Raw genomic sequence first — 22,154 nt, 5'->3', positions numbered from 1 at the left:
CTCGGCCGGGAAGGGGAGACTGGATTGTGTGTGTGCGTGCCCACGCGTGCATGCCTCGGTCGTATCTCGGCTGGTGCTGCGTGTCCCTGCGTGTCGGGGTCCGCTGGTGCGCCTCTGCGGGGTTTGTGCACGTGGCCCTCCCCTCGCGCAGGAGGGCGTGGGCGTGGCCTCGGCGTGGGTGTGGCCGTTCGGGGGTGGGGCCTCCAGGGGGCGGGGCCGGCCTGGTCCGCGCGGTGACGCGCCCTGCAGCCGCCAGCGAGCGAGCGAGAGCCAGCGAGGTGCCGAGCGCGCCCCGTCCGTCGCGCGCGATGCTCCCCTGGACGGCGCTCGGCCTGGCCCTGAGCTTGCGGCTGGCGCTGGCGCGGAGCGGCGGGGAGAGCGGTGAGTGCGGCAGACGGCCGGGCCGGGGTTGGGGCCGCTGGTGCCCGCTCTGCGCCGCTGCCCGCGCAGGGCCGTCGCTGTCCCCCGCTGCGGGCGGGCGGGCGGGCGGGGAGGCTGCGGGAGCCGGACGGGGGCGCGGGCGGGGGCGTGGGCGGAGCGTCCTGCTCACCTGAGGCGGGCGGCCCAGGTGCTCCAGGTGACACCGTCCGTGAGCGTCGGGGCGTAGGGGCCGGCCCGGCCCAGCCCGCATTTCTGCGGGATCGCGGGCCTGGACAGGAAGAGGGAGATGTCTGTCGAGGGGGCACCTCGCCTCAGTTTCCCTACCCTTGCAAAGGCCCTCAGTGGAGGAATGGTAGGGAAACTGGAGTCGCCCCACCGCACTGGGGAAAACCGCAAGGCCAGGACTAGAATTGAGGCACGCTGGTCCCTGGCTTGGTGCGGAGGGGTGGTGTGGGGGGCATCAGCCTCCACCCCGGGGGTGTCGGGAGGAAGGGGGAAGCCTTCGAGGGGTTGATCGGGCTTTCAGGCTGCTGGGGGGGGTGTATCTTGTGTGGGTCCAGGTGGGCTGGAGGATGGAGGCCAGGGGAGGGGACACCATCTGGTAAGTGGGGTGTGGGCTCCAGCCAGGCCATCCGGCAGGGTCATTGCTCTGCCTCCTACACCTTCCCCTGCTGCTGTGTGCGTGCCCACGGTCCCTCACCTGGAGCCTGAGCTGCGTGGCTGAACTCCAGCCTCAGGCTGCTCCTCTGAAAGCCATGCCTGGAGGGAGCAGCTCCATGGCTCAGGCCTGTCCTGGGGACCTAGGCCAGGACTCGGCTCCACCTGCTTGCAGGAATGGAAAGGTGTGGGGGCTTGGAGCGGGGAGTCGTCCTCTCACAGATGGGATAACACCAGCCCAGAGAGAGCTGTAGGTCCCATGGCCAGTGTGCAGAGTGAAAGCCCCAAAAGTACAGGCCTCTTGCTTGGCTTAGAGTTCCTCTTTCCCCCAACCTAGGACCTTAGGGGGAGGGCAAGCACCCACCTAAGGAAAGCTGAGGCCCTGGGGGACCCTGCCTTGCTGTGGGGCTGTCTGGGGGGCCCACACCTGAGGCTGAGCATTCCTCCTTTCCCCCAGGTCCACCAGCATCAGCCCCCCGAGGGGACCTGATGTTCCTGCTGGACAGCTCGGCCAGCGTGTCTCACTACGAGTTCTCCCGGGTTCGGGAGTTTGTGGGGCAGCTGGTGGCTCCACTGCCCCTGGGCACCGGGGCCCTGCGTGCTAGCCTGGTGCACGTGGGCACTCGGCCGTACACTGAGTTCCCCTTCGGCCAACACAGCTCAGGCGAGGCTGCTCAGGATGCTGTTCGCGCTTCAGTCCAGCGCATGGGTGACACTCACACTGGCCTGGCGCTGGCATATGCCAAAGAACAGCTCTTTGCTGAAGCAGCAGGTGCCCGGCCAGGGGTGCCCAAGGTGCTGGTGTGGGTGACAGATGGCGGCTCCAGCGACCCTGTGGGACCCCCCATGCAGGAGCTAAAGGACCTGGGCGTCACCGTGTTCATCGTCAGCACCGGCCGAGGCAACTTCCTGGAGCTGTCAGCTGCTGCCTCAGCCCCTGCCAAGAAGCACCTGCACTTTGTGGACGTGGATGACCTACACATCATCGTCCAGGAGCTGAGGGGCTCCATTCTCGGTAGGTGGGAGGAGGCAGGGCCCAGGGATCCCTAGCTGGGAGCTGCAGGAGGAGAGGCTGGGTTGACTTTGGGAATATCTCATGTCCCCAGAGCAGTGGCCGGGGCCTCCGGGGCTGTGGTTCCCCTAGGGTGCAGGGCTGAGTGATGCAGCTTCTCTGTGCACGCTCTCCACCGGGTGACCCATGCGCCCTGCTGAGATGGGGGCTTGAGTAGCCACCTCCAAGTGTAGCTCCCTGCTGACGGGTCCAGCCCAGACCTCGAGTGCAGAGCCCAGGTGTAGGCCCAGGAAGAAGCTTGCAAGTCTGGGGACTCTGCAGATAGGCAGCACGTGCTCCTGGGCATGCCCACCATACCTGGAGAGGGGAGAGCCAGAAAGGTCAGGGACTGCCCCCCAGCGAGCACGGGGTACCTCTCCTGGGTCGGGACAGCCACCGACGGCTTTGAACAGGTTTGGACTGCAGGCCTACCGTGAGGATTTCCTGAGAGGGAAGGCCTGAGGCAGGAGCTGAGCAGCTCCCACTGGCTTTTTTCTGGACATCTCTGCCCCAGCCAAGCCCTGAAGGAGTTGAGGCTGGAGATGAGGAAACTGGCCACTGGCTCAACCTGCTGTAGCCGCTGAAAAATACCACTAACCCCGGGGATCTCACCAAGTCTCGTCTGTGGGTTAATCATCCACCCAGAGCCGGAAGGGGTTGGACTGTGGGTTGGAGAGGGGTGGACGGCCCGCCCCAAGGTTTCGCCAGGGACATCTGACCCCTAGTGGCCCCAGGGTCACCCAGTGCAGCTGTGCCTGGAGGGGACCAGGAGGAAAGGCTGCCTTAAGTAGCTGGAAAGGAAAAGCTTGAGGCTGCAGTGCAGAGGGGCCAGGCAACAGGGTGGGGGCTCCTGGGAAAGAGCCTGGGTCTGAGGGTGGGGGATGGGAAAAAAGTGACACAGGCACCCAGCACTACAGGAGGAAGATCCTGATAGCTTTAACCCAGCGCAGACATTTATGAGCCTCGCCACAGCAGGTCACTCAGAGGGCTATGTGGGGCTTGGTGTCAAGGGCCCAGGAGTCCCCCTCTGGAGTACCCCACCCCACACTCTCCTGGGGACCCGGGGCAGGCAGCGCCTCCAGAACCCCAGGGCCTGCCCCTGTGATCTCCCATCTCCTGGCTGCAACTCAGAGAGCCGGGCTGACCTCAGACCCAGGCCTGGCCACTCAAGCTGGGGCTGGTCCTCTGCTCTCAGGTACCACCGTGGACCCTGCTGTCTTTGAGGGCCTTTGTCCTGGTCACTCACTGATCTGGCCACTGCACCTCTCCACAAAGGACTGGGTTTAGGCTGAGGGAGGCAGGGGCGCTTCTGACAGGGCGTGAGGGGGCTGCACCCCCTTCCTCAGTCCTCCCCCAGCCAAGGCACGTTCTAAGAATCCCCAGCATCTGCGGGGCATGGCTCCAGCAGCTCCTTGGCGGCGGGGCCCCGTCTTTCCTAGTGGGGCCTCCAATCTCCAGATCTTCCCCATCAGCCAGGGCCGCCCTCCAGGAGCAGAGGAGGAACTGACCGCTGCTCCCTGATCCCCTGCACCACCCACAGACGCGATGCGGCCGCAGCAGCTCCGTGCCACGGAGATCACGTCCAGCGGCTTCCGCCTGGCCTGGCCACCCCTGCTGACCGCAGACTCGGGCTATTACGTGCTGGAGCTGGTACCCAGTGCCCAGCCGGGGGCTGCGAGACGCCAGCAGCTGCCGGGGAACGCCACGGACTGGACCTGGGCCGGCCTCGACCCAGACACGGACTACGACGTGGCGCTGGTGCCTGAGTCCAACGTGCGCCTCCTGAGGCCCCAGCAACTGCGGGTGCGCACGCGGCCGGGTGAAGCAGGGCCGGGGGCTGGGCCGGCCCCCACCCAGCTCGCCGCCCTCCCCGCCCCGGAGGAGGCCGGGCCGGAGCGCATCGTCATCTCCCACGCCCGGCCGCGCAGCCTCCGCGTGAGCTGGGCCCCAGCGCTGGGCGCAGCCGCCGCGCTCGGCTACCACGTGCAGTTCGGGCCGCTGCGGGGCGGGGCGGCGCAGCGCGTGGAGGTGCCTGCGGGCCGCAACTGCACCACGCTGCAGGGCCTGGCGCCGGGCACCGCCTACCTGGTGACCGTGACCGTCGCCTTCCGCTCGGGCCGCGAGAGCGCGCTGTCCGCCAAGGCCTGCACGGCCGACGGCCCGCGCCCGCGACCACGCCCCGTGCCCCGTGCTTCGACCCCGGGGACCGCGAGCCGTGAGCCGTAAGCCGGCGTCCCCGCCCTGCCGAGAGGGCCGGCGCCGACCCCAGGGCCCCTGTGTCCCGAACCCGGTGAGGAGGCGCCCAACTCGGGAGAAGGGTGCAGGCCCGGCCTTTCCCCACACGGACTCCGCAGGACCAGGGCCCTCTCCCTGTGGTCACAGGGCTTCCCCTCCTGGCGCCTGCCGTCCAGGGCTGGGGCCCCGCCTGGTGGGACCGCGCAGCAGCTCTGGCCCCATCCCCGCCCCGAGTCAGGCGTGGTGTGAGAGCATCAGACCCAGGACTGTCCAGGGAGGAGCCCCAGTCAGACTCCCACGTGTGAAGACTCGGCCCCAGGTGGCAAGGGCTGGCCTGGGGTGGGCTGCTTGGGCCCTGGACGCTGATAGGAAGTGGAAGGGGAATCGCGGGAGAAGCTGACCCAGGTCAGGTCCCCAAAGGCTTCTGAAGAAAAGGAAGGGCAGGTAGGGGCACCCGGACGCTGGTGGTGTAGCCAGGATGCTCAGCCAGCCGGGAGGGCAGCGCCTGCTGGGGACGGTGGCCCTGCCTTCATGCCCAGGACACCAGCTGGGTCCAGCTAGCAGCCACTGGGAATCAGAGGAATGGGGCAGAGCCGGGCATTCAGGACCTTGAGGACAGGTGACCCCACCCACCCACTTCCAGGGTCAGGCCCCGGGACCACACTGACAGGAAGCCTTGAGTGGGAGCGCTTCCCAGGGGCTACAGGGAAGACGCTCTCCAGGGAGGCCCCAGCGACCACACCATCTTTTGTCTGTGAGAGGTCTCGCCCCTGGGCCACATCCTGTCACTACTCACTACCCTGGGGCCTGTGGGCGAGTTGCCTAGGGTGGGGGTGCCTAGCTAGGTGCACTCCCTGCCCTGCCTAGTCCTTGGTTATGAGGACTATGGTGTCACGCAATGCTCACCTCCCCTCTTCCCCACTAACGTCCCAGACTTTAAAATTCAGTAAATCAGATGTACACCGAGCCTGCAGTCTCCTTAGGATGCTTTCCTCCTCTGCAAACAGCAGCCACGGACAGGACAGCTTGTGAAGTTCTCATCCGCCTTTTGGGGTGTCCGGGGAGAGGAGGTGGAGCTGTCCCTCCGAGTGCCAGGCCTTGTGGGTCCCCCTGTGCACCTTTTATTCAGAGAGGCTGGGCCCCCTTCCTGTGGGGCTGGGCCCAGGGCAGGTGGCTGGAATGCAGAGGACAAGGGGGCTGGGACCTCTGCAGGGCCATTCCCACCACAGCCTCTGCCACCACCTATAGTCCTGGGCCCAGCCGCATGCGGGCTCCCTCTGCTGGCAAAGCCGCACCCTGCACCGCGTGGGGTCCACTGCCCCTTTCCCCAGGTGGACTCGCGTGACCCCAGGAACTGCAGCATTGAGGTGGTCTCAGTCCCTCCCTCAGACCTGGTGGGCGTTGTGCCAGGGGCCTCCTTCGGGACAGCTGGCCTTGGCACTGTCTCCTAAGAACCCAGCTCTGTGCATCCCATGGCCCCACCAGACACCCAAGTCCACACTACCCACCAGCTGGGTGTGGTGACCATTCGTGGGGGGCTGGCTGTGGTCAGGCTCACCACGCAGAGTGTGCCCTCCGGTGTGATTATAAGTGAGACACAGGAGGCCCCCCTGCCTGTGTGTGCAAGAGGTGTCTGTGGGGGGGGCCCAGCTGGCTGGACTTTGGGTTTCTCCTGAGCTCCCCTCAGCCCCCAAGTCAGGCCACAGAGGCCTGAGCAGGACCCGGGGGCTGTGTGTGTCACTGCAGATGGCGTGCTCACAACTGCACTGCTGGTCAGCAGGTGGCAAGGGTCTCAGGCTCCGGTCTCCGGTCCCACCTCCTGTTGAGGGTTAGACTTCCCTTCATGCAGCCCCTGCCCCCTACCCCATTCTCCAGGGTGATGGCAGATCTGAGCCCATGGTCACCTGAGAGGAGATGTCCCTTGCACACTGAACCCAGGCCCAGCTCACGGAGTGCCCTGCGGGTGGCAGCAGGGCACCGCGGGCTCATTCCTGATGGCCTCGGTGGCTTTTGTGGACGACTCAGACTCACATGAGAAGCTGGGAGGGGCTCCAGCTCTGCAATCCCCAGAGGGCAGAGCGGTGGCCCTGGCCACAACCCTGCTCCCCACATACCCCTCTGGCAGAGGCTCTATCTCCCGTCTGCTCATCTCTGCACACCAAGGCCGAGCACAGCACAAGGCCTCACAGAAAGGGTGAAAAGGCACTGCCGCCTCCATCTCCGTGTCAAGGAATGCCCCTTCCAGAAGCCCTCGTCGGGGAAGTGCTGCCCCTTATGTAGCCCCAGGCATTTTGAAGTCTTTGAATCTGTACCAAGTCTGCAAACAACTCTAGCCCCGGAGCGCTCCATCCAGATCTCTGTGAATCTGCTGCCCCATGGCTCCTCCACCTCCCCTGACACAATCCTGGCCCCGACTCAGTCCACTCGGTGCAGCGCAGAGGCTGACACCCACCAGGACTTCCTTGCCAAGGGCCTGACCACATCACGAGGCCACTACACGCTTTTCGACATGCACCTGGAAATCAGGAAGGGCCATGCTGCGGTTGCTTCTAGTTGAGACAAGAAGAGTGACAAGTTTGTGATCCACGTGGCAGGTGTTCAGAAGGCCAGGGGAGGGCAGGGCTAGGGAGAGCCCTGGGTACTTTGAGGAGACCCCGAAGGGAGGCTGCTCCCACATCTGAAGAGAACCAACCTGAGGATTTCATGCTGGCTGCATGCCAGACCAGTCCCTGATAGGTTGTGCAAGGTCCTTTGCTGGACAGCCCATTGCTGGCCACTGAAAAGAGAGGCAGAGAGGGCTGAAATTCGGGTCCATGCCTCCATGAGCAATGACAGAGCAGCAGCTCTCCAGCACGTGAAACTCTCCAGACACGCCCGGCGCGGTGGCTCACACCTGTAATCTCAGCACTTTGGGAGGCCAAGGCGGGTGGATCACGAGGTCAGGAGTTCAAGACCAGCCTGGCCAAGATGGTGAAACCCCGTCTCTAATAAAAATACAAAAAAATTAGCCAGGTGTGGTGGCACATGCCTGTAATCCCAGCTACTCTGGAGGCTGAAGCACAGAATTGCTTAAACCTGGAAGGGCTGAGGTTGCAGTGAGCCAAGTTCACGCCACTGCACTCCAACCTGGGCAACAGAGTGAGACTCCAACTCAAAAAAAGAAGAAAAAAAAAAGAAACTCTCCAGAGAGAGCTGTTCGTGATAAGCCAGACAGAGGCCTGGGGTCTCAGTCCAGATTTCTAGGAAGTGGGGTGGCCACGCGTGGGGCACGCTGCTGGGGACCACCTAGGGAAGCTGGTTGCCACCCTGTTTCTATGGTGACAGTAATAAACCAAGTCAAATCCCTGAGGCACAGCCCACATGACAGCTTCCCACCAGAGAGGGGGCAGTTTAGGACGATGAGCTCCAGGCAGTAGCTGTGTGTTTCCTGCTTTTTTTTTTTTTTTTTTTTTGAGACAGAGCCTTGTTCTGTCACCCAGGCTGGAGTGCGGTGGTGCGATCGCAGCTCACTGCAACCTCTGCCTCCCAAGTTCAAGTGATTCTCCTGCCTCAGCCTCCTGAATAGCTATGATTACAGGTGCCACCACGCTCGGCTAAATTTTGTATTTTTAGTAGAGACAGGGTTTCTCCGTGTTGGTCAGGCTGGTCTTGAACTCCTGACCTCAGGTGATCCAACCTCCTCAGCCTCCCAAAATGCTGGGATTACAGGTGTGAGCCACCACTCCTGGCAAAAATTTTTTAAGGAATGGAGGTCTTCCTATGTCACCTAGGCTGTTCTCAAACTCCTGACCACAAAGGATTCTCTTGGCTTGGCCTCCCACAATGCTGGGGATGCAGACAGGAGCCACCGTGCCTGCCTGGCACTGCTGCTTCCGTTTGCCTCTCATGAATCAGTGCACTTTGAGGAGTGTTGGCAGGGGCTGACAGGCTTCAGGGAGCCCTATGGAGAACTGTGAGCCCTGCTTTTGGTGGGTGATTGGAGGGGACCATCTACCCAGGGCCATACACTAGGCACTGTGGCTTAGGAGGGCCTGGTTGGGCGGCTCTTCTTTTGGTTGTGCCAGGGCCTACCCAGTGGGGAAGGAGGAGGGGCCCATGCTGGCCCAGGCAGAGACCAGAACTAGTGGGTCTTTTTAGAAGCCGGAGAGAAAGAACGAGAATGGGACCAGCCCCTCCCTCCTGAAGGCCGGGCCCCCCAAGAAGAACGAGGCTGCAGAGTGATGTGGGGGCCAGTGGTGACTTCATACCACACTGTTCTCAGGGGTAAGAGGGCCCACTTCTGCCCAGGCATTGTCCATGGAAGACATGCAGCCGGCCACTGCAGCCTCGGTCCTGGGATGCCCTGGGGCTCGGTCACAGGGGGCCACAGGCCACGCTGGGAGGCCACAGTCCTGTCGTGCCATGCAGCTCCCTGTCCCCAGAGGTCTGCTCAGATGCAGAGATCAGAAGCCACACTTGCTGGCTGAATTCTGGGAGCAGAGCCCGGTACGCACTGCCTGGCTGGGGCCTACCCTGGGACTCCAGCCCCTGTTCCCGCTGGCCCGGACTTCCGGAGGCAACTGCGTCCCTATCGTGGCTCAAGGTCTACGCTGCACCTGGAACCTGCACGGGCACTCCTCCAGGTCCTCAATGCTGGAGGACTCTCTCAGACAGGAAACTTTTGCTTTGGGCGCAGGGCGGGGTGCAGGGGTGGTCACGGGGAGTCGCAGTGGCAAAACAGCACAGTGCAATCGCACAGAGCCTCATATTGGCCGATGAAACGTAAACTGCTTTCTGCACTTTGTGTCCTTAGGAAGGGTGTGGGGTGTTGGCGGAATTAGGAAACAGAAGAGGAGCCTGGGCATGCAGCGGGTCTGTCAGAGAGCAGATCCCTGGGAGTTGCAGTGCTTAGAGGGAGGCGATTTACCTCTGCTCACTCTCTCCATTTCTCTCTCTCTCTCTTTTTTTTTTTTTTTTTTTGAGACGGAGTCTTGCTCTGCCGCCCAGGCTGGAGTGCAGTGGCCGGCTCTCAGCTCACTGCAAGCTCCGCCCCCCGGGTTCCCGCCATTCTCCTGTCTCAGCCTCCCGAGTAGCTGGGACTACAGGTGCCCGCCTCGTCACCCGGCTAGTTTTTTGTATTTTTCTTAGTAGAGACGGGGTTTCACCGTATTAGCCAGGATGGTCTCGATCTCCTGACCTCGTGATCCGCCCGTCTCGGCCTCCCAAAGTGCTGGGATTACAGGCTTGAGCCACCGCGCCCGGCCTCCATTTCTCTCTCTCTCATTTTCCTTTCAGAGATGGGTTCTTACTCTGAGCCCAGGCTGGAGTGCAGTGGTGTGATTATAGCTCACTGCAGCCTCGACGTCCCAGGATCAAGTGATCCTCCTGCCTCAGCCTGTCCAGTAGCCATACCCTACTAGGTCCTAATTAGCCCCAGAGGCATGCACCACCACGCCTGCTCATTGTAAATATTTGTTGGCTGGGCGCCGTGGCTCACACCTGTAATCCCAGCGCTTTGGGAGGCCAAGGCAGGCGGATCACGAGGTCAAGAGATAGACCATCCTGTCTAACACGGTGAAACCCGGTCTCTACTAAAAATACAAAAAACTAGCCGGGTGTGGTGGTGGGGACCTGTAGTCCCAGCTACTCGGGAGGCTGAGGCAGGAGAATGGCGTGAACCTGGGAAATGGAGCTTGCAGTGATCCGAGATCACTCCACTGCACTCCAGCCTGGGTAACAGAGTGAGACTCCGTCTAAAAAAAATAATTAAAAAAATAAAAAATAGGCCGGGCGCGGTGGCTCAAGCCTGTAATCCCAGCACTTTGGGAGGCCGAGACGGGCGGATCAAGAGGTCAGGAGATCGAGACTATCCTGGCTAACACGGTGAAACCCCGTCTCTACTAAAAAAAAAAAAATACAAAAAACTAGCCGGGCGAGGTGGCGGGCGCCTGTAGTCCCAGCTACTTTGGAGGCTGAGGCAGGAGAATGGCGTAAACCCGGGAGGCAGAGCATGCAGTGAGCTGAGATCTGGCCACTGCACTCCAGCCTGGGTGGCAGAGCAAGACTCCGTCTCAAAAAAAAAAAAAATAAAATAAAATAAAATAAAATAAAAAATAAAAATAAAAATAAAATCAAGCCCTTCCTGGTGGCCATTGGGGAGGTCGGGGGTCGGGGGGGCGTCTGGCTATGGCTGGGGAACTCATTTGGTTTCTCTCCTCCTCCTCTTTTTATTTTTTGGTAGAGACGGGGTCTCTCTTGATTTCCCAGGCTGGTCTCCAACTCCTGGGCTCAAACGATCCTCCTGCCTCAGCCTCCCAAAGTGTTGGGATTACAGGCCTGAGACACGGTGCCCAGCCGGCCTTCTTTTTTTTGTGAGACAGAGTCTTGCTCTGTCGCCCAGGCTGGAGTGCGGTGGCGAGATCTCGGAGGCTCACTGTGTTATATGCAAATTTTCGGTGTTGCAGAAGAAGTAGCACTCGACTGTACATTTTTCTCAGCTAGGAAAGTTACTTCTATAGAAGGGCGTCTCATAGATGGAGCAATGGCGAGCGCTGGGACAAGGGAGGGGAAGGTTCTTATTCCTGATGCAGGGAGCGCCTACCGCAGCGTGGTTCCCTTATTGGCCAGGGTTAGACCTCACAATCTAAATCCGATTGGCTTTTTTTTTTTTGAGATGGAGTCTTGCTGTGTCGTCCAGGCCGAAGTACAGTGGTGCGATCTTGGCTCACTGCAAGCTCTGCCTCCTGGGTTCATGCCATTCTTCTGCCTCAGCCTCCAGAGTAGTTTAGACTACAAGTGTATGCCGTGGTGTCCGGCTAATTTTTGTGTTTTTGGTAGAAAGAGATTTCACCACGTTGGCCAGGACGGTCTCGATCTCCTGACCTTGAGATCCACCTGCCTCGGCCTCCCACAGTGCTGGGATTACAGGCATGAGCCACCACGCCTGGCCTTAAGTGGTTCTTTAAAGTCTGATTCATTGTTTCTGCTTTCCCTGATGAGGGTGGGTGTCAAGGAGTGTGGTATTCTTATTTAATGTCTGATGTTTGGAATAGCACTTTTTTTTTTGAGGCAGAGTCTCGCTCTGTCACCCATGCTGGAGTGTAGAGGCACCATCTTGTCTCACTGTAACCTCTGCCTCCCGGGTTCAAACGATCCTCCTGCCTCAGCCTGCCAAGTAGCTAGGATTATAGGCGTCCACCACCACAGCCGGCTAGCTTTTATATTTTTAGTAGAGACGGGGTTTCACCATGTTGGCCAGGCTGTACTTGAACTCCTGACCTCAGGTGATGCGCCCCCATCAGCCTCCCAAAGTGCTGGGATTACAAGTATGAGCCACCACTCCTGGCCTCAAGTATAGGTTTTAAATTTACTCTGGCTCTTTCTTCCTTTCTTCCTTTCTTCTTCCTTCCTTCCTTCCTTCCTTCCTTCCTTCCTTCCTTCCTTCTTCCTTCCTTCCTTCCTTCCTTCCTTTCTTTCTTCCTTCCTTCCTTCTTTCTTTCTTTTTTTTTTTTTTTTTTTTGAGACGGAGTCTTGCTCTTTCGCCCGGGCTGGAGTGCAGTGGCCGGATCTCAGCTCACTGCAAGCTCCGCCTCCCGGGTTTTACGCCATTCTCCTGCCTCAGCCTCCGGAGTAGCTGGGACTACAGGCGCCCGCCACCTCGCCCGGCTAGTTTTTTGTATTTTTAGTAGAGACGGGGTTTCACCCTGTTAGCCAGGATGGTCTCGATCTCCTGACCTCGTGATCCGCCCGTCTCGGCCTCCCAAAGTGCTGGGATTACAGGCTTGAGCCACCGCGCCCAGCCAGCTTGGTCCTGCTTGACGGGCTCAGACACATGGGCAGGAGTGACCTCTGATTGTCCCACAGCCGGCTACTCCTTGGAGGCCCCCTCCTGCAGCTCCGTGGCTGCTCCAGGGACGGGGAGCTGGGACTCAGAGCAATGGGCGTGGCCATCCAGAAAGCTTTGGCCTTTGGGGGTTGCTGGAAAAGAAAAACCAGGTCTGTGGGGCCGGAGGCACCAAGGCCATGCACACGCATCGCCGCCTCTTGGGTCTGCAGAGTCTGTGTGACAACCTGGTCACTCAACCTAGCAGCGCTTTCATGTGTGACAGGTTCATGAAGTAGCCAGTCACCTTGATTTGAACGTTGGAGCCGGGGTCTATAGGGGCTGTATTAGTCAGTTATGCCACTGTGACAAAGAGCCCCAGATCTCACACCCCATCCTTGTGGGTCAGCTGAGGTCTGTGTTCCAGGCCGTCCCCACTTGAGTCTAGGTCTGCTTCCACAACTAAGCAAGCAGAGGCCGGGCATGGTGGTGGCTGATGCTTGTATTCCCAGCATTTGGGGAGGTCAAGTCAGCCAGATTATTTGAAGCCAGGAGTTCAGGACCAGCATGGAAAGCAAGGGGAGACCCCATCTCTACAAAAAATGAAAATATTAGCCGGACCTAATGGTACACGCCTGTAATGCTAGCTGCTTTGGGAGGCTGAGGCGGGAGGATCACTTGAGTCCAGGAGGCAGAGGCTACAGTGAGCTGTGATTGTGCCACTGCACTCCAGCCTGGGTTACAGAGTGAGACCCTGTCTTAAAAAATAAGAATAATTTGAGCCGGGCATGGTGGCTCATGCCTGTAATCCCAGCATGCTGGGAGGCCAAGGGGAGAGGATCACTTGAGGCCAGGAGTTCGAGACCAGCCTGGCCAACATGTCGAGCCCCACCTCTACTAAAAATACAAGAATCGGCCGGGCACGGTGGTGGTGCATGTCTGTATTCTCAGCTACTCGAGAGGCTGAGGCAGAAGAATCGCTTGAACCCTGGAAGTGGAGGTTGCAGTGAGCTGAGATGGTGCCATTGAATTGCAGCCTGGACTATTCAGGATCCTTTGAGATTCTATATGAATTTTAGGAGTGGTTTTCCTATTTTTGTAAAACATAATTGGGGTTTTCACAGGGACCGCGTTTAGTCTCTATGTTGCTTTGATGTCTTTCAGCAATATTATGTGGTTTTCTCTTGTTTTCAAGACGGAGTCTCGCTCTGTTGTCCAGGCTGGAGTGCAGTGTTGTGATCTCAGCTCACTGCAACATTCTCCTCCCGGGTTAAGGTGATTCTCCTGACTCAGCCTCCTGAGTAGCTGGGATTCCAGGCACGCGCCACCACGCCCGGCTAGTTTTTGTACTTTTAGTACAGACGGGGTTTCGCCATGTTGGTCAGGCTGGTCTCGAACCACTGACCTCAGGCAATCCACCCACCTCAGTCTCCCAAAGTGCTGAAATTACAGACACGTGCCACCATGCTCGGCTAATTTTTGTATTTTTAGTAGAGACGATGATTCACCATGTTGGCCAGGCTGGTCTTGAACTCCTGACATGAGGTAATCCATCTGCCTGAGCCTCCCAAAGGGCTGGGATTCAGGCGTGGGCCACCGCGTCCGGCCAGTGTTTATTGTACAAGTCTTTCACCTTCTTGGTTAAGTGAATTTCCAAGTATTTTATTCTTTCGGATGCTACTGTAAATGAAACGGTTTCATAATTCCCCGTTCACATTATTCACTGTTGGGATGTAGAACTGCAACTTTCTTTGCTGTTGATTTTGTATCCTGTAAGTTTGCTGATGTCACGGGGTTTTTTCTTCCCATATGGATTCTAGGATTTTCCACATATAAGGTTATGTCATCTGAGAAGAGGTGATTTTCCCTTTCCCTTTTCAGTTTGGAGGACTTTTCTTTTTCTTGTCTAATTGCTCTGGCCAGAGCTTCCAGTGGTATGTGGAATAGAAGCGGTAAAGCCTTCTTGCCTGGTTCCTTACCTCAGAGGAAAAGCTTTGTTTTTCACCACTGAGTATGTCACCTACGGGCTTGTGATATGTGGCCTTCATTGTGTTTAGGGCGTATCCTTCAATTCTTGGTTTGGTGAGTGTTTTTATCATAAAAGCGTGAGGCGGGTGGATCACCTGAGGTCGGCAGTTTGAGGCCAGCCTGACCAACGTGGAGAAACCCCATCTCTACTACAAATACAAACTTAGTTGGGCATGGTGGTGCATGCCCGTAATCCCAGCTACTCGGGAAGCTGAGACAGGAGACAGGCAGGCAGAGGTTGCAGTGAGCCGAGATCGTGCCATTTGCACTCCAGCCTGACCAAGAACAGCAAAATTGTCTCAAAAAAAAAACAAAGTGGCCAGGCACGGTGGCTCACGCCTGTAATCCCAGCACTTTGGGAGGCCAAGGTGGGTGGATCACGAGGTCAGGAGATCGATACCATCCTGGCTAACACGGTGAAACCCTGTTTCTACTAAAAATATAAAAAATTAGCTGGCTATGGTGGCAGGTGCCTGTAGTCCCAGCTACTTGGGAGGCTGAGGCCAAAGAATGGTGTGAACCCGGGAGGCGGAGCATGCAGTGAGCCGAGATGCCTGGGCTACAGAGCGAGACCCCATCTCAACAACAACAAAAAAAGGTGTTGTATTTGGTCGAATACTTTTCCTGCAACACTTGAGACAGTCATGTGGTTTCCTTCCTCCACTCTGCTAATATCGATTGATTTTTGTATGTTGACCATTTCATATGTGGAACATTGATTTTCATATGTTGAACTATCCTTGCATTCCAGGAATAAATCCTGCTTGGTCAGGGTATAGAGTCCTTTTACTATACTGCTGAATTCATTTTGCTGGCATTTTTTTTTTTTTTTTTTTTGTTGAGACGGAGTCTCGCTGTGTCGCCCAGGCTGGAGTGCAGTGGCCGGATCTCAGCTCACTGCAAGCTCCGCCTCCCGGGTTTTACGCCATTCTCTCGCCTCAGCCTCCCGAGTAGCTGGGACTACAGGCGCCCGCCATCTCGCCCGGCTAATTTTTGTATTTTTTTAGTAGAGACGGGGTTTCACCGTGTTAGCCAGGATGGTCTCGATCTCCTGACCTCGTGATCCGCCCGTCTCGGCCTCCCAAAGTGCTGGGATTACAGGCTTGAGCCACCGCGCCCGGCCTTTGCTGGCATTTTGTTGAGGACTTTCCCAGTGATGCTCATCAGGGATATTGGTCTGTCATTTTTCTTGTGATGTCTTTGTCTGGGTTTGATATCAGGGTAATGCTGGCCTCCTAGGATGAGTGAGGAAATGTTCTTCAATTTGTCCAAGAGTTTGAGGAGTGCTGCTGGTTCTTCTTAATGTTTTGTGAATTGACACGTGAAGACATCAGGTCCAGGTCGTGTCTTTCAACTTTTACAGCTTGAAGACTTTAGGTTCCCAGAAAAATTTCCAGGTTAGCACAGAGAGCTCCCGGGCCCGGGGCCTTGCCACGTGGTAAATGTCACGTGTCACTGTTGGCCCACCTGGGACGGGGTCTTGCCCCAGAATCCACCCAGGAGGCCATGTGACATTTAGCTGTCACTTCTGGTGGGCTCTGCCAGGTCCCGTGCTTCCTGGCGGGGTGGCCCCGTGAGCATCTGCTCAGCCCCTTTCCTCCACTGGGCCCTGGGTGAGGTGCAGCCACTTGGGGGCACCCTGAGGGTTCCTGCACCAGTTTCAACTCTCTTGGGTCGGCTCAAGATCAAAAATGATGCTGAGCAGTCCTGGTCCTCTGCACAGTGGCGGTCCGGTTCCGGTCAGTGTCTCCTGCACTCCTGGGCCGCTGAGCCACCTTGGTGGTCCAGCTCCAGTCGGTGTCTCCCCACACAGTGGCTCTTGGCCAGGTGTGGGCGCTGCCAGAGGGGACGGCCACCACATGGCCATCCCTATGGCAGGTCCCATCGTGGCAGCCGTGTTGTGGGAGGATGGTGTGCTGCTGTCCCTTTACCCTGTGAGATGAATCCTGCCTCTGGGAGGCACAGCGGGGACGGGGTGAGGAACCCACTCAGCTGTCTGGGAAGCGTCCCCTGCCCTGTGCTTCCTCCAGCCGTCCTGGTGCAATCACGAGCACAGTGCCCAGGGGGTCTGCACACCTTCACTCTGACCCACGGGTGGCTCCCCTTGGGGACTCCAGGCCTTTCACTGGCACCGGGATGGAGAGCGACCTGTCCATGGCAGAAGGGCTGCACCTGAGATGCCTGAGACAGCACCAAGGGCCCCGGTCCCAGCAGCTCCAGCCTCCGCGTGCTGGATGCCAAGTCCTATGCCCAGGACAGGGAGGTGGAGGCAGGGGTGACCTTGATGCTACCACCTATGTGCCCCGAGGTAGGGCAGTGGCTGCCTCTGTCCTGGAAGCATATGAAGGTGAGGGTCTGAGGATCTGCGGTGCCCTGTGACCCGGGGGCACTGCCTGGCCATGGCTGAGACATGCAGAGGGTCTGCAATTCCCTCCTGCCTCTTGGGAGCTGCCCTGGGTCTGCAGTCAGTGGGGCTTTGCCTCGGGCTTTCTGTTATTAGAAAGTCACTGAGAAACAGCAGTGCCGAGGACGCAGGCAGGGCTGTGGCAGTGCAGGGGCCGCTCCCGGTATCCACACGCGTGCTGGGCTCTGCTGAGGTGCAGGAAGCCGGTGTTTCACCCTGAGGCCGTCCTGGTGCCCCTGGTTTGGACCCTCCCCACCTCGGGGCCCTGGCGTCCGTTACGGATTGGGGGTTCCCATGGTGGCCTCCCTCAGCTCCCTCTCTCCTCACTAGGACAAGGTGTATGCCTCCAAGTATGGGGTCCTCACCGAGGCCATGTTGGATGCCGGTGTGCAAGACTTTATGCAGCTGCAGCTGCAGATAATGCGCTGGATGAAGAGCAGTGGCCAGGCCTGAGGACAAGCACCCCTCAACCTGAGTCCTCGGCGAGACCACACCTCACGGAGCCTGGCTTCGGACCCCTCCCACCCCTGCCCTTCCGGTCCCTGCACATTAAGGAAATGCTCCCCCTAATAAACTCCCACAGATGCCGCACCACTGTGTCTATTGGCTGATGCGGGGCGGGGTTTCGGGTCCCCTAGCGTCCCCCTGGGGTCAAAGGTGACAGAAAAGACAGAGGCTGGAGCTTTCTGGAGAATTTAACCACAGGGGGTGGGCTTCACATGAGGCGCCTGCCACAGCGGTGCCGGCTGCCTGAATGCCATCCGGGACCGGCTCCAGTGGCCTATGCCTGCATTCTCAGCAATTTGTGAGGCCAAGGCGGGTGGATCCCTGAGGTCTGGAGTTCAGACCAGCCTGGCCAACATGGTGAAACCCCATCTCTCCTAAAAAAAAAAAGAAATAGAAAAATTAGCCGAGCGTCGTGGCAGGTGTCTGAAATCCCAGGCACTCAGGAGGCTGAGGCAGGAGAATCACTTGAACCCGGGAAGTGGAGGTTGCAGTAAGCTGAGACCATGCGATTGCACTGCAGCAGGACAACAAGAGTCAAACTCTCTCTCAAAAAAAAAAGCCAGGTCAGGTGGCACGTGCCTGTGGTCCCAGCTCGGTCCCAGCTTCTTGGCTTGGAGGCTGAGGTAGGAGGATCACCTGAGCTTGGGAGGCCGAGGTTGCAGTGAGCCAAGATCGCACCATTGCACTCCAGCCTGGGTGGCAGAGTGAGACCCTGTCTCTAAATAATCCAAACCTTGATTACAGCCATGGGGTGGCGGTTGGGGGGCATCTGGCTATGGCAGAAGAACTCATTGGGTTTTTCTCGTCCTCTCCTAATTTTTGGTAGAGACAGGGTCTCTCTCTGTTGCCCAGGCAGGTCTCCAACTCCTGGGCTCAAGCAATCGATCCTCCTGCCTCGGCCTCCCAAACTGGTGGGGTTACAGGCATGAGCCACCGCACCTGGTGTGTTTTCCTTTTTTTTTTTTTTTTTTTGGCGACGGAATCTTGCTCGCCCAGGGTGGAGTGCAGTGGTGCAATCTGGGCTCACTGCAACCTCCACGTCCAGGGTGTCAGGCCTCTGAGCCCAAGCTAAGCCATCATATCCCCAGTGACCTGCATGTGTACATCCAGATGGCCTGAAGCCACTGAAGATCCACAAAAGTGAAAACAGTCTTAACTGATGACATTCCGGCATTGTGATTTGTTCCTGCCCCACCCTAACTGATCAATGTACTTTGTAATCTCCCCAACCTTTAATAAGGTTCTTTGTAATTCTCCCCACCCTTGAGAATGTACTTTGTGAGATCCACCCCCTACCCCCAAAACATTGCTCCAAACTCCACCGCCTATCCCAAAACCTGTCAGAACTAATGGTAATCCCAGCAACCTTTGCTGACTCTTTTTGGACTCAGCTCACCTGCACCCAGGTGAAGTAATCAGCCTTGTTGCTCACACAAAGCCAGTTTGGTGGTGTCTTCACAGGGACACGCGTGACACAGGGTTCGAGCAATTTTCATGCCTAAACCTCCGGAGTAGCTGGGATTACAGGCGAACGCCACCATGCCCAGGTTAATTTTTGTATTTTGGGCAGAGACGGGGGTTTCACCATGTTGGCCAGGCTGGTCTCAAACTCCTGTTTTCAGGTAATCTGCCTGCCTCTGCCTCTCAGAGTGCTGGGATTACGGGTGTGAGCTTCTGCGCCTGGCCGGCGTTTTCTGGCTTTTTTTTTTTTTTTTTTTTTGAGACAGAGTCTCACTCTGTCGCCCAAGCTGGAGTGCAGGGACGACATCTCAGCAGCTCACTGTGTTAAACGTAAGTTTTCTGCGCTGCCAAAGAAGTAGCACTCAAATATAAACTTTTCTCAGCAAAGCAATTTACTTCTATAGACGGGGCCTCTCATAGATGGAGCAATGGCGAGCGCCTGGACAAGGGAGGGGTAGGTTCTTATTCCTGATGCAGGCAGCGCCTACTGCTGTGTGGTTCCCCTATTGGCCAGGGTTAGAATGCACAGTCTAACCTCATGCCCATTGGCCTTAAAGAGAGCAGGAGTATGGGCCAGAGTGGCCAGGTGAGTGGTTTGGTGGGGAAAACGGTTATAGGACAAGTAACTAAAGGTGACTCGGGTCAAAGCAGGTGACCTGGATGAGTTAGGACGGTGCAGGTGACCAGGAGAGAGCAGGTGACCTGGGGAACAGATGTGAACTGTCAGTCCTCTGAGCCCATGCCTGCACATAGATTCTGCCTTAACTGAGGACATTCTACCATTGTGATTTGTTCTTGCCCCACCTTAACTTCCTGGCTCTGAAGCTCCCCCACTGAGCACCTGGTGACCCCGCCCCTGCCTGTAAGAGAAAAACCCCCTTTGTAATTTTCCATCATCCACCCACATCCTAGAATACCGCCCCAACCCTATCTCCCTTTGCTGGCTCTCCTCGGACACAGCCCGCCTGCACCCAGGTGAAACAATCAACTTTATTGCTCACACAAAGCCTGTTTGGTGGTCTGGTCACATTAGCCGGGTGTGGTGGTGGGCGCCTGTAGTCCCAGCTACTTGGGAGGTTGAGGCAGGAGAATGGCGTGAACCCAGGAGGCGGAGCGTGCAGTGAACCGAGATCGCACCACTGCACTCCAGCCTGGGCGACAGAGCGAAACTCTGGTTCAAAAAAAAGAAAAAAGTTAGCTGGGCATCTTGACATGTGCCTGTAATCTCGGGAGGCTGAGGCAGGAAAATCACTTGAACCTGGGAGGTGGAGGTTACAATGAGCCGAGATCCGGGCACTGCACCCCAGCCTGGGGACAGAGTGAGACTCCATCTCAAAAAAAAAAAAAAAAAAAAAGAGGTTGGGTGCGTTGGTTCATGCCTGTAATACCAGCACTTTGGGAGGCCAAGACGGCCAGTTCAGCTGATGTCAGGAGTTTGAGACCAGCCTGACCAATGTCATGAAACCCCACGTCTAAAAATACAAAAATTAGCAGGCCAAAGTGGCGTGTGCCTGGACTCCCAGCTACTTGGGAGGCTGAGGTAGGAAAATTGCTTGAACCCGGGAGGCAGAGGTTGCAGTGAGTTGAAACCACATGATTGCACTCCAGCCCGGGCGAGGAGAGTGAAACTCTGTCTCAAAAAAGACAAAATCGATCAGGCCCGGTGGCTCACCCGTGTAATCTTAGCACTTCGAGAGGCCAAGATGGGTGGATCACTTGAGGTCAGAAGTTCGTGACCAGCCTGGCCAACATGGTGAAGTCCCATCTCTACTAAAAATAGAAGATTGGCCAGACATGGTGCCACATGCCTGTAATTAGCTGGGTGTGGTGGCATGAGCCTGTAATCCCAGTCACTCGGGAGGCTGAGGCAGGAGAACTGCCCGAACCCGGAAGGGGGAGGTTGCAGTGAGCCGAGATAGCACCATTGCACTCCAGCCTGGGTGACAGAACTGTCTCTAAAAACAAACAAAGTCAATGGTGCATTAAGCAGCTCCCTCATGTCCTCACGTGACACCGTCTCACAAACACGGGCGGAAACGGCACCTGTGACATTCACCGTCACACTGTCGAGGCCACCGGCAGGTGCTGCAGTCACACCACAGGGTGCCGGCACCATGGCAGAGCAACTGCCCACTGCATGCCAGGCACCTCCTGTGCGCTGGGCAGCGGGGAACGGAGGACGCAGCCGTGCATGACGTGGTGTGCCACCAGAGCAGGCCGGAGCCTGCGCCCAGAAGAGTGAGGCTTTAATCGTGAGAGGAATCTGTCAACGTGGAACTCTCCAAATTTTATTGGGAATAAAGAAGCTTTTTGCGAAATGGAGTCAGTTTCATCTTCTGGGTCTTCTTTTTTTTTTTTTTTTTTTTTTGAGGCGGAGTGTCTCTCCGTCGCCCAGGCTCTAGTGCAGTGGCTCCATCTCGACTCACTTCAACCTCCTCCTCCTGGGTTCACGCCATTCTCCTGCCTCAGTCTCCCGAGTAGCTGGGACTACAGGCGCCTGGCACCTCGCCCAGCTAATTAATTGTTTTTGTATTGTTAATAGAGACAGGGTTTCACCGTGTTAGCCAGGATGGTCTCGATCTGACCTCATGATCTGCCCACCTCAGCCTCCCAAAGTGCTGGGATAACAGGCGTGCGCCACTGTGCTTGGCCTGGGCTGGCTAATTTTTTCGTATTTTTAGTAGAGACGGGATTTTCCCAGGTTGGTTAGACTGGTCTTGAACTCTCAAGCTCTGGTGATCTGCCGGCCTGGGCCTCCCAAAGTGCTGGGATGACAGACCCGGCCAGCCCAAATGATTTTCAAAACGAGTCAGAGATTTCGGGTTAGTCTTGTTTTCCAGGAATAAAGTACCACTTTTAATGGTCAAGAAAGTAGCAGAGGGTGTGGCCCTGTGACATATCCGGCTGAGTCTGCCCAGGGCCCTGCTCAGCGACCGGGGTTTTGCAGGATTTATGCTGCCAGTTGCAGAGAAAATGGCCCTGAGTGAAGGTGCTGTGACGGCTCCGCCTGCCTCCTGTAACCGCGTGGCTGTGGGATTCGGGGCTGGGAATTCGGGTTCCTGTGCTGCCAGCACCCGGCAGCCCCGTGCATCTCCCGCTCGAGGAGAGAGGGAGGGTGGGGCAGGCACGCCAGTGCGGTGTCCCCAGAGGTCTGCTCAGATGCAGAGATCAGAAACCACACTCACTGCCTGAATTCTGGGAGCAGAGCCCGGTACCCACTGCCTGGCTGGGGCCTACTCTGGGACTCCAGCCCCTGTTCCCGCTGGCCCGGGCTTCCGGAGGCAGCTGCGTCCCTATCTTGGCTCAAGGTCCAGACTGCACCTGGAACCTGCACGGGCACTCCTCCAGGTCCTCAATGCTGGAGGACTCTCTCAGACAGGAAACCTTTGCTTTGAGCACAGGGCGGGGTACAGGGGTGGTCGCGGGGAATCGCAGGGCAAAACAGCACAGTGCAATCGCGCAGAGCCTCATATTGGCCGATGAAACATCAACTGGTTTCTGCACTTTGTGTCCTTAGGAAGGGTGTGGGGTGTTGGCGGAAGTAGGAAACAGAAGAGGAGCCTGGGCATGCAGCGGGTCTGTCAGAGGGCAGACCCCTGGGAGCTGCAGTGCTTGGAGGGAGGTGGTTT

At 57.7% G+C, this 22,154-nt stretch overlaps 1 protein-coding gene across 2 annotated transcripts; it reads left to right on the top strand.

The window, feature by feature from the left end:
* Positions 1-29: 29 nt before the first annotated feature.
* Positions 30-5,291, top strand: VWA1 (von Willebrand factor A domain containing 1). 2 transcript variants are annotated; one of them, XM_033228739.1, is made up of 3 exons: positions 212-381; positions 1,496-2,053; positions 3,630-5,291. In XM_033228739.1, exons 1-3 carry the CDS (start codon positions 309-311, stop codon positions 4,313-4,315), a joined length of 1,317 nt encoding a protein of 438 aa, XP_033084630.1. In that variant the 5' UTR covers positions 212-308; the 3' UTR covers positions 4,316-5,291. The 2 variants fall into 2 exon arrangements, with proteins under 2 accessions (XP_033084631.1, XP_033084630.1); XM_033228740.1 differs by lacking the exon at positions 3,630-5,291 and having other exon boundaries at positions 30-381; positions 1,891-2,012.
* Positions 5,292-22,154: the final 16,863 nt, after the last annotated feature.

Source organism: Trachypithecus francoisi, unplaced genomic scaffold, assembly GCF_009764315.1.
Source record: "Trachypithecus francoisi isolate TF-2019V2 unplaced genomic scaffold, Tfra_2.0 Lachesis_group12, whole genome shotgun sequence".
Classification (NCBI taxonomy): Eukaryota; Metazoa; Chordata; class Mammalia; order Primates; family Cercopithecidae; genus Trachypithecus; species Trachypithecus francoisi.
The sequence above is the reverse complement of the archived record's forward strand: the minus strand, read 5'-3'. Positions and strand labels throughout refer to the sequence as shown.

Coding starts and splice junctions, on each gene's coding strand:
- VWA1 (XM_033228739.1), top strand. CDS start 309: ATGCTCCCCTGGACGGCGCTCGGCCTGGCCCTGAGCTTGCGGCTGGCG. Junction 382..1,495: donor GCGGAGCGGCGGGGAGAGCG/GTGAGTGCGGCA, acceptor CCTTTCCCCCAG/GTCCACCAGCATCAGCCCCC. Junction 2,054..3,629: donor GCTGAGGGGCTCCATTCTCG/GTAGGTGGGAGG, acceptor CACCACCCACAG/ACGCGATGCGGCCGCAGCAG.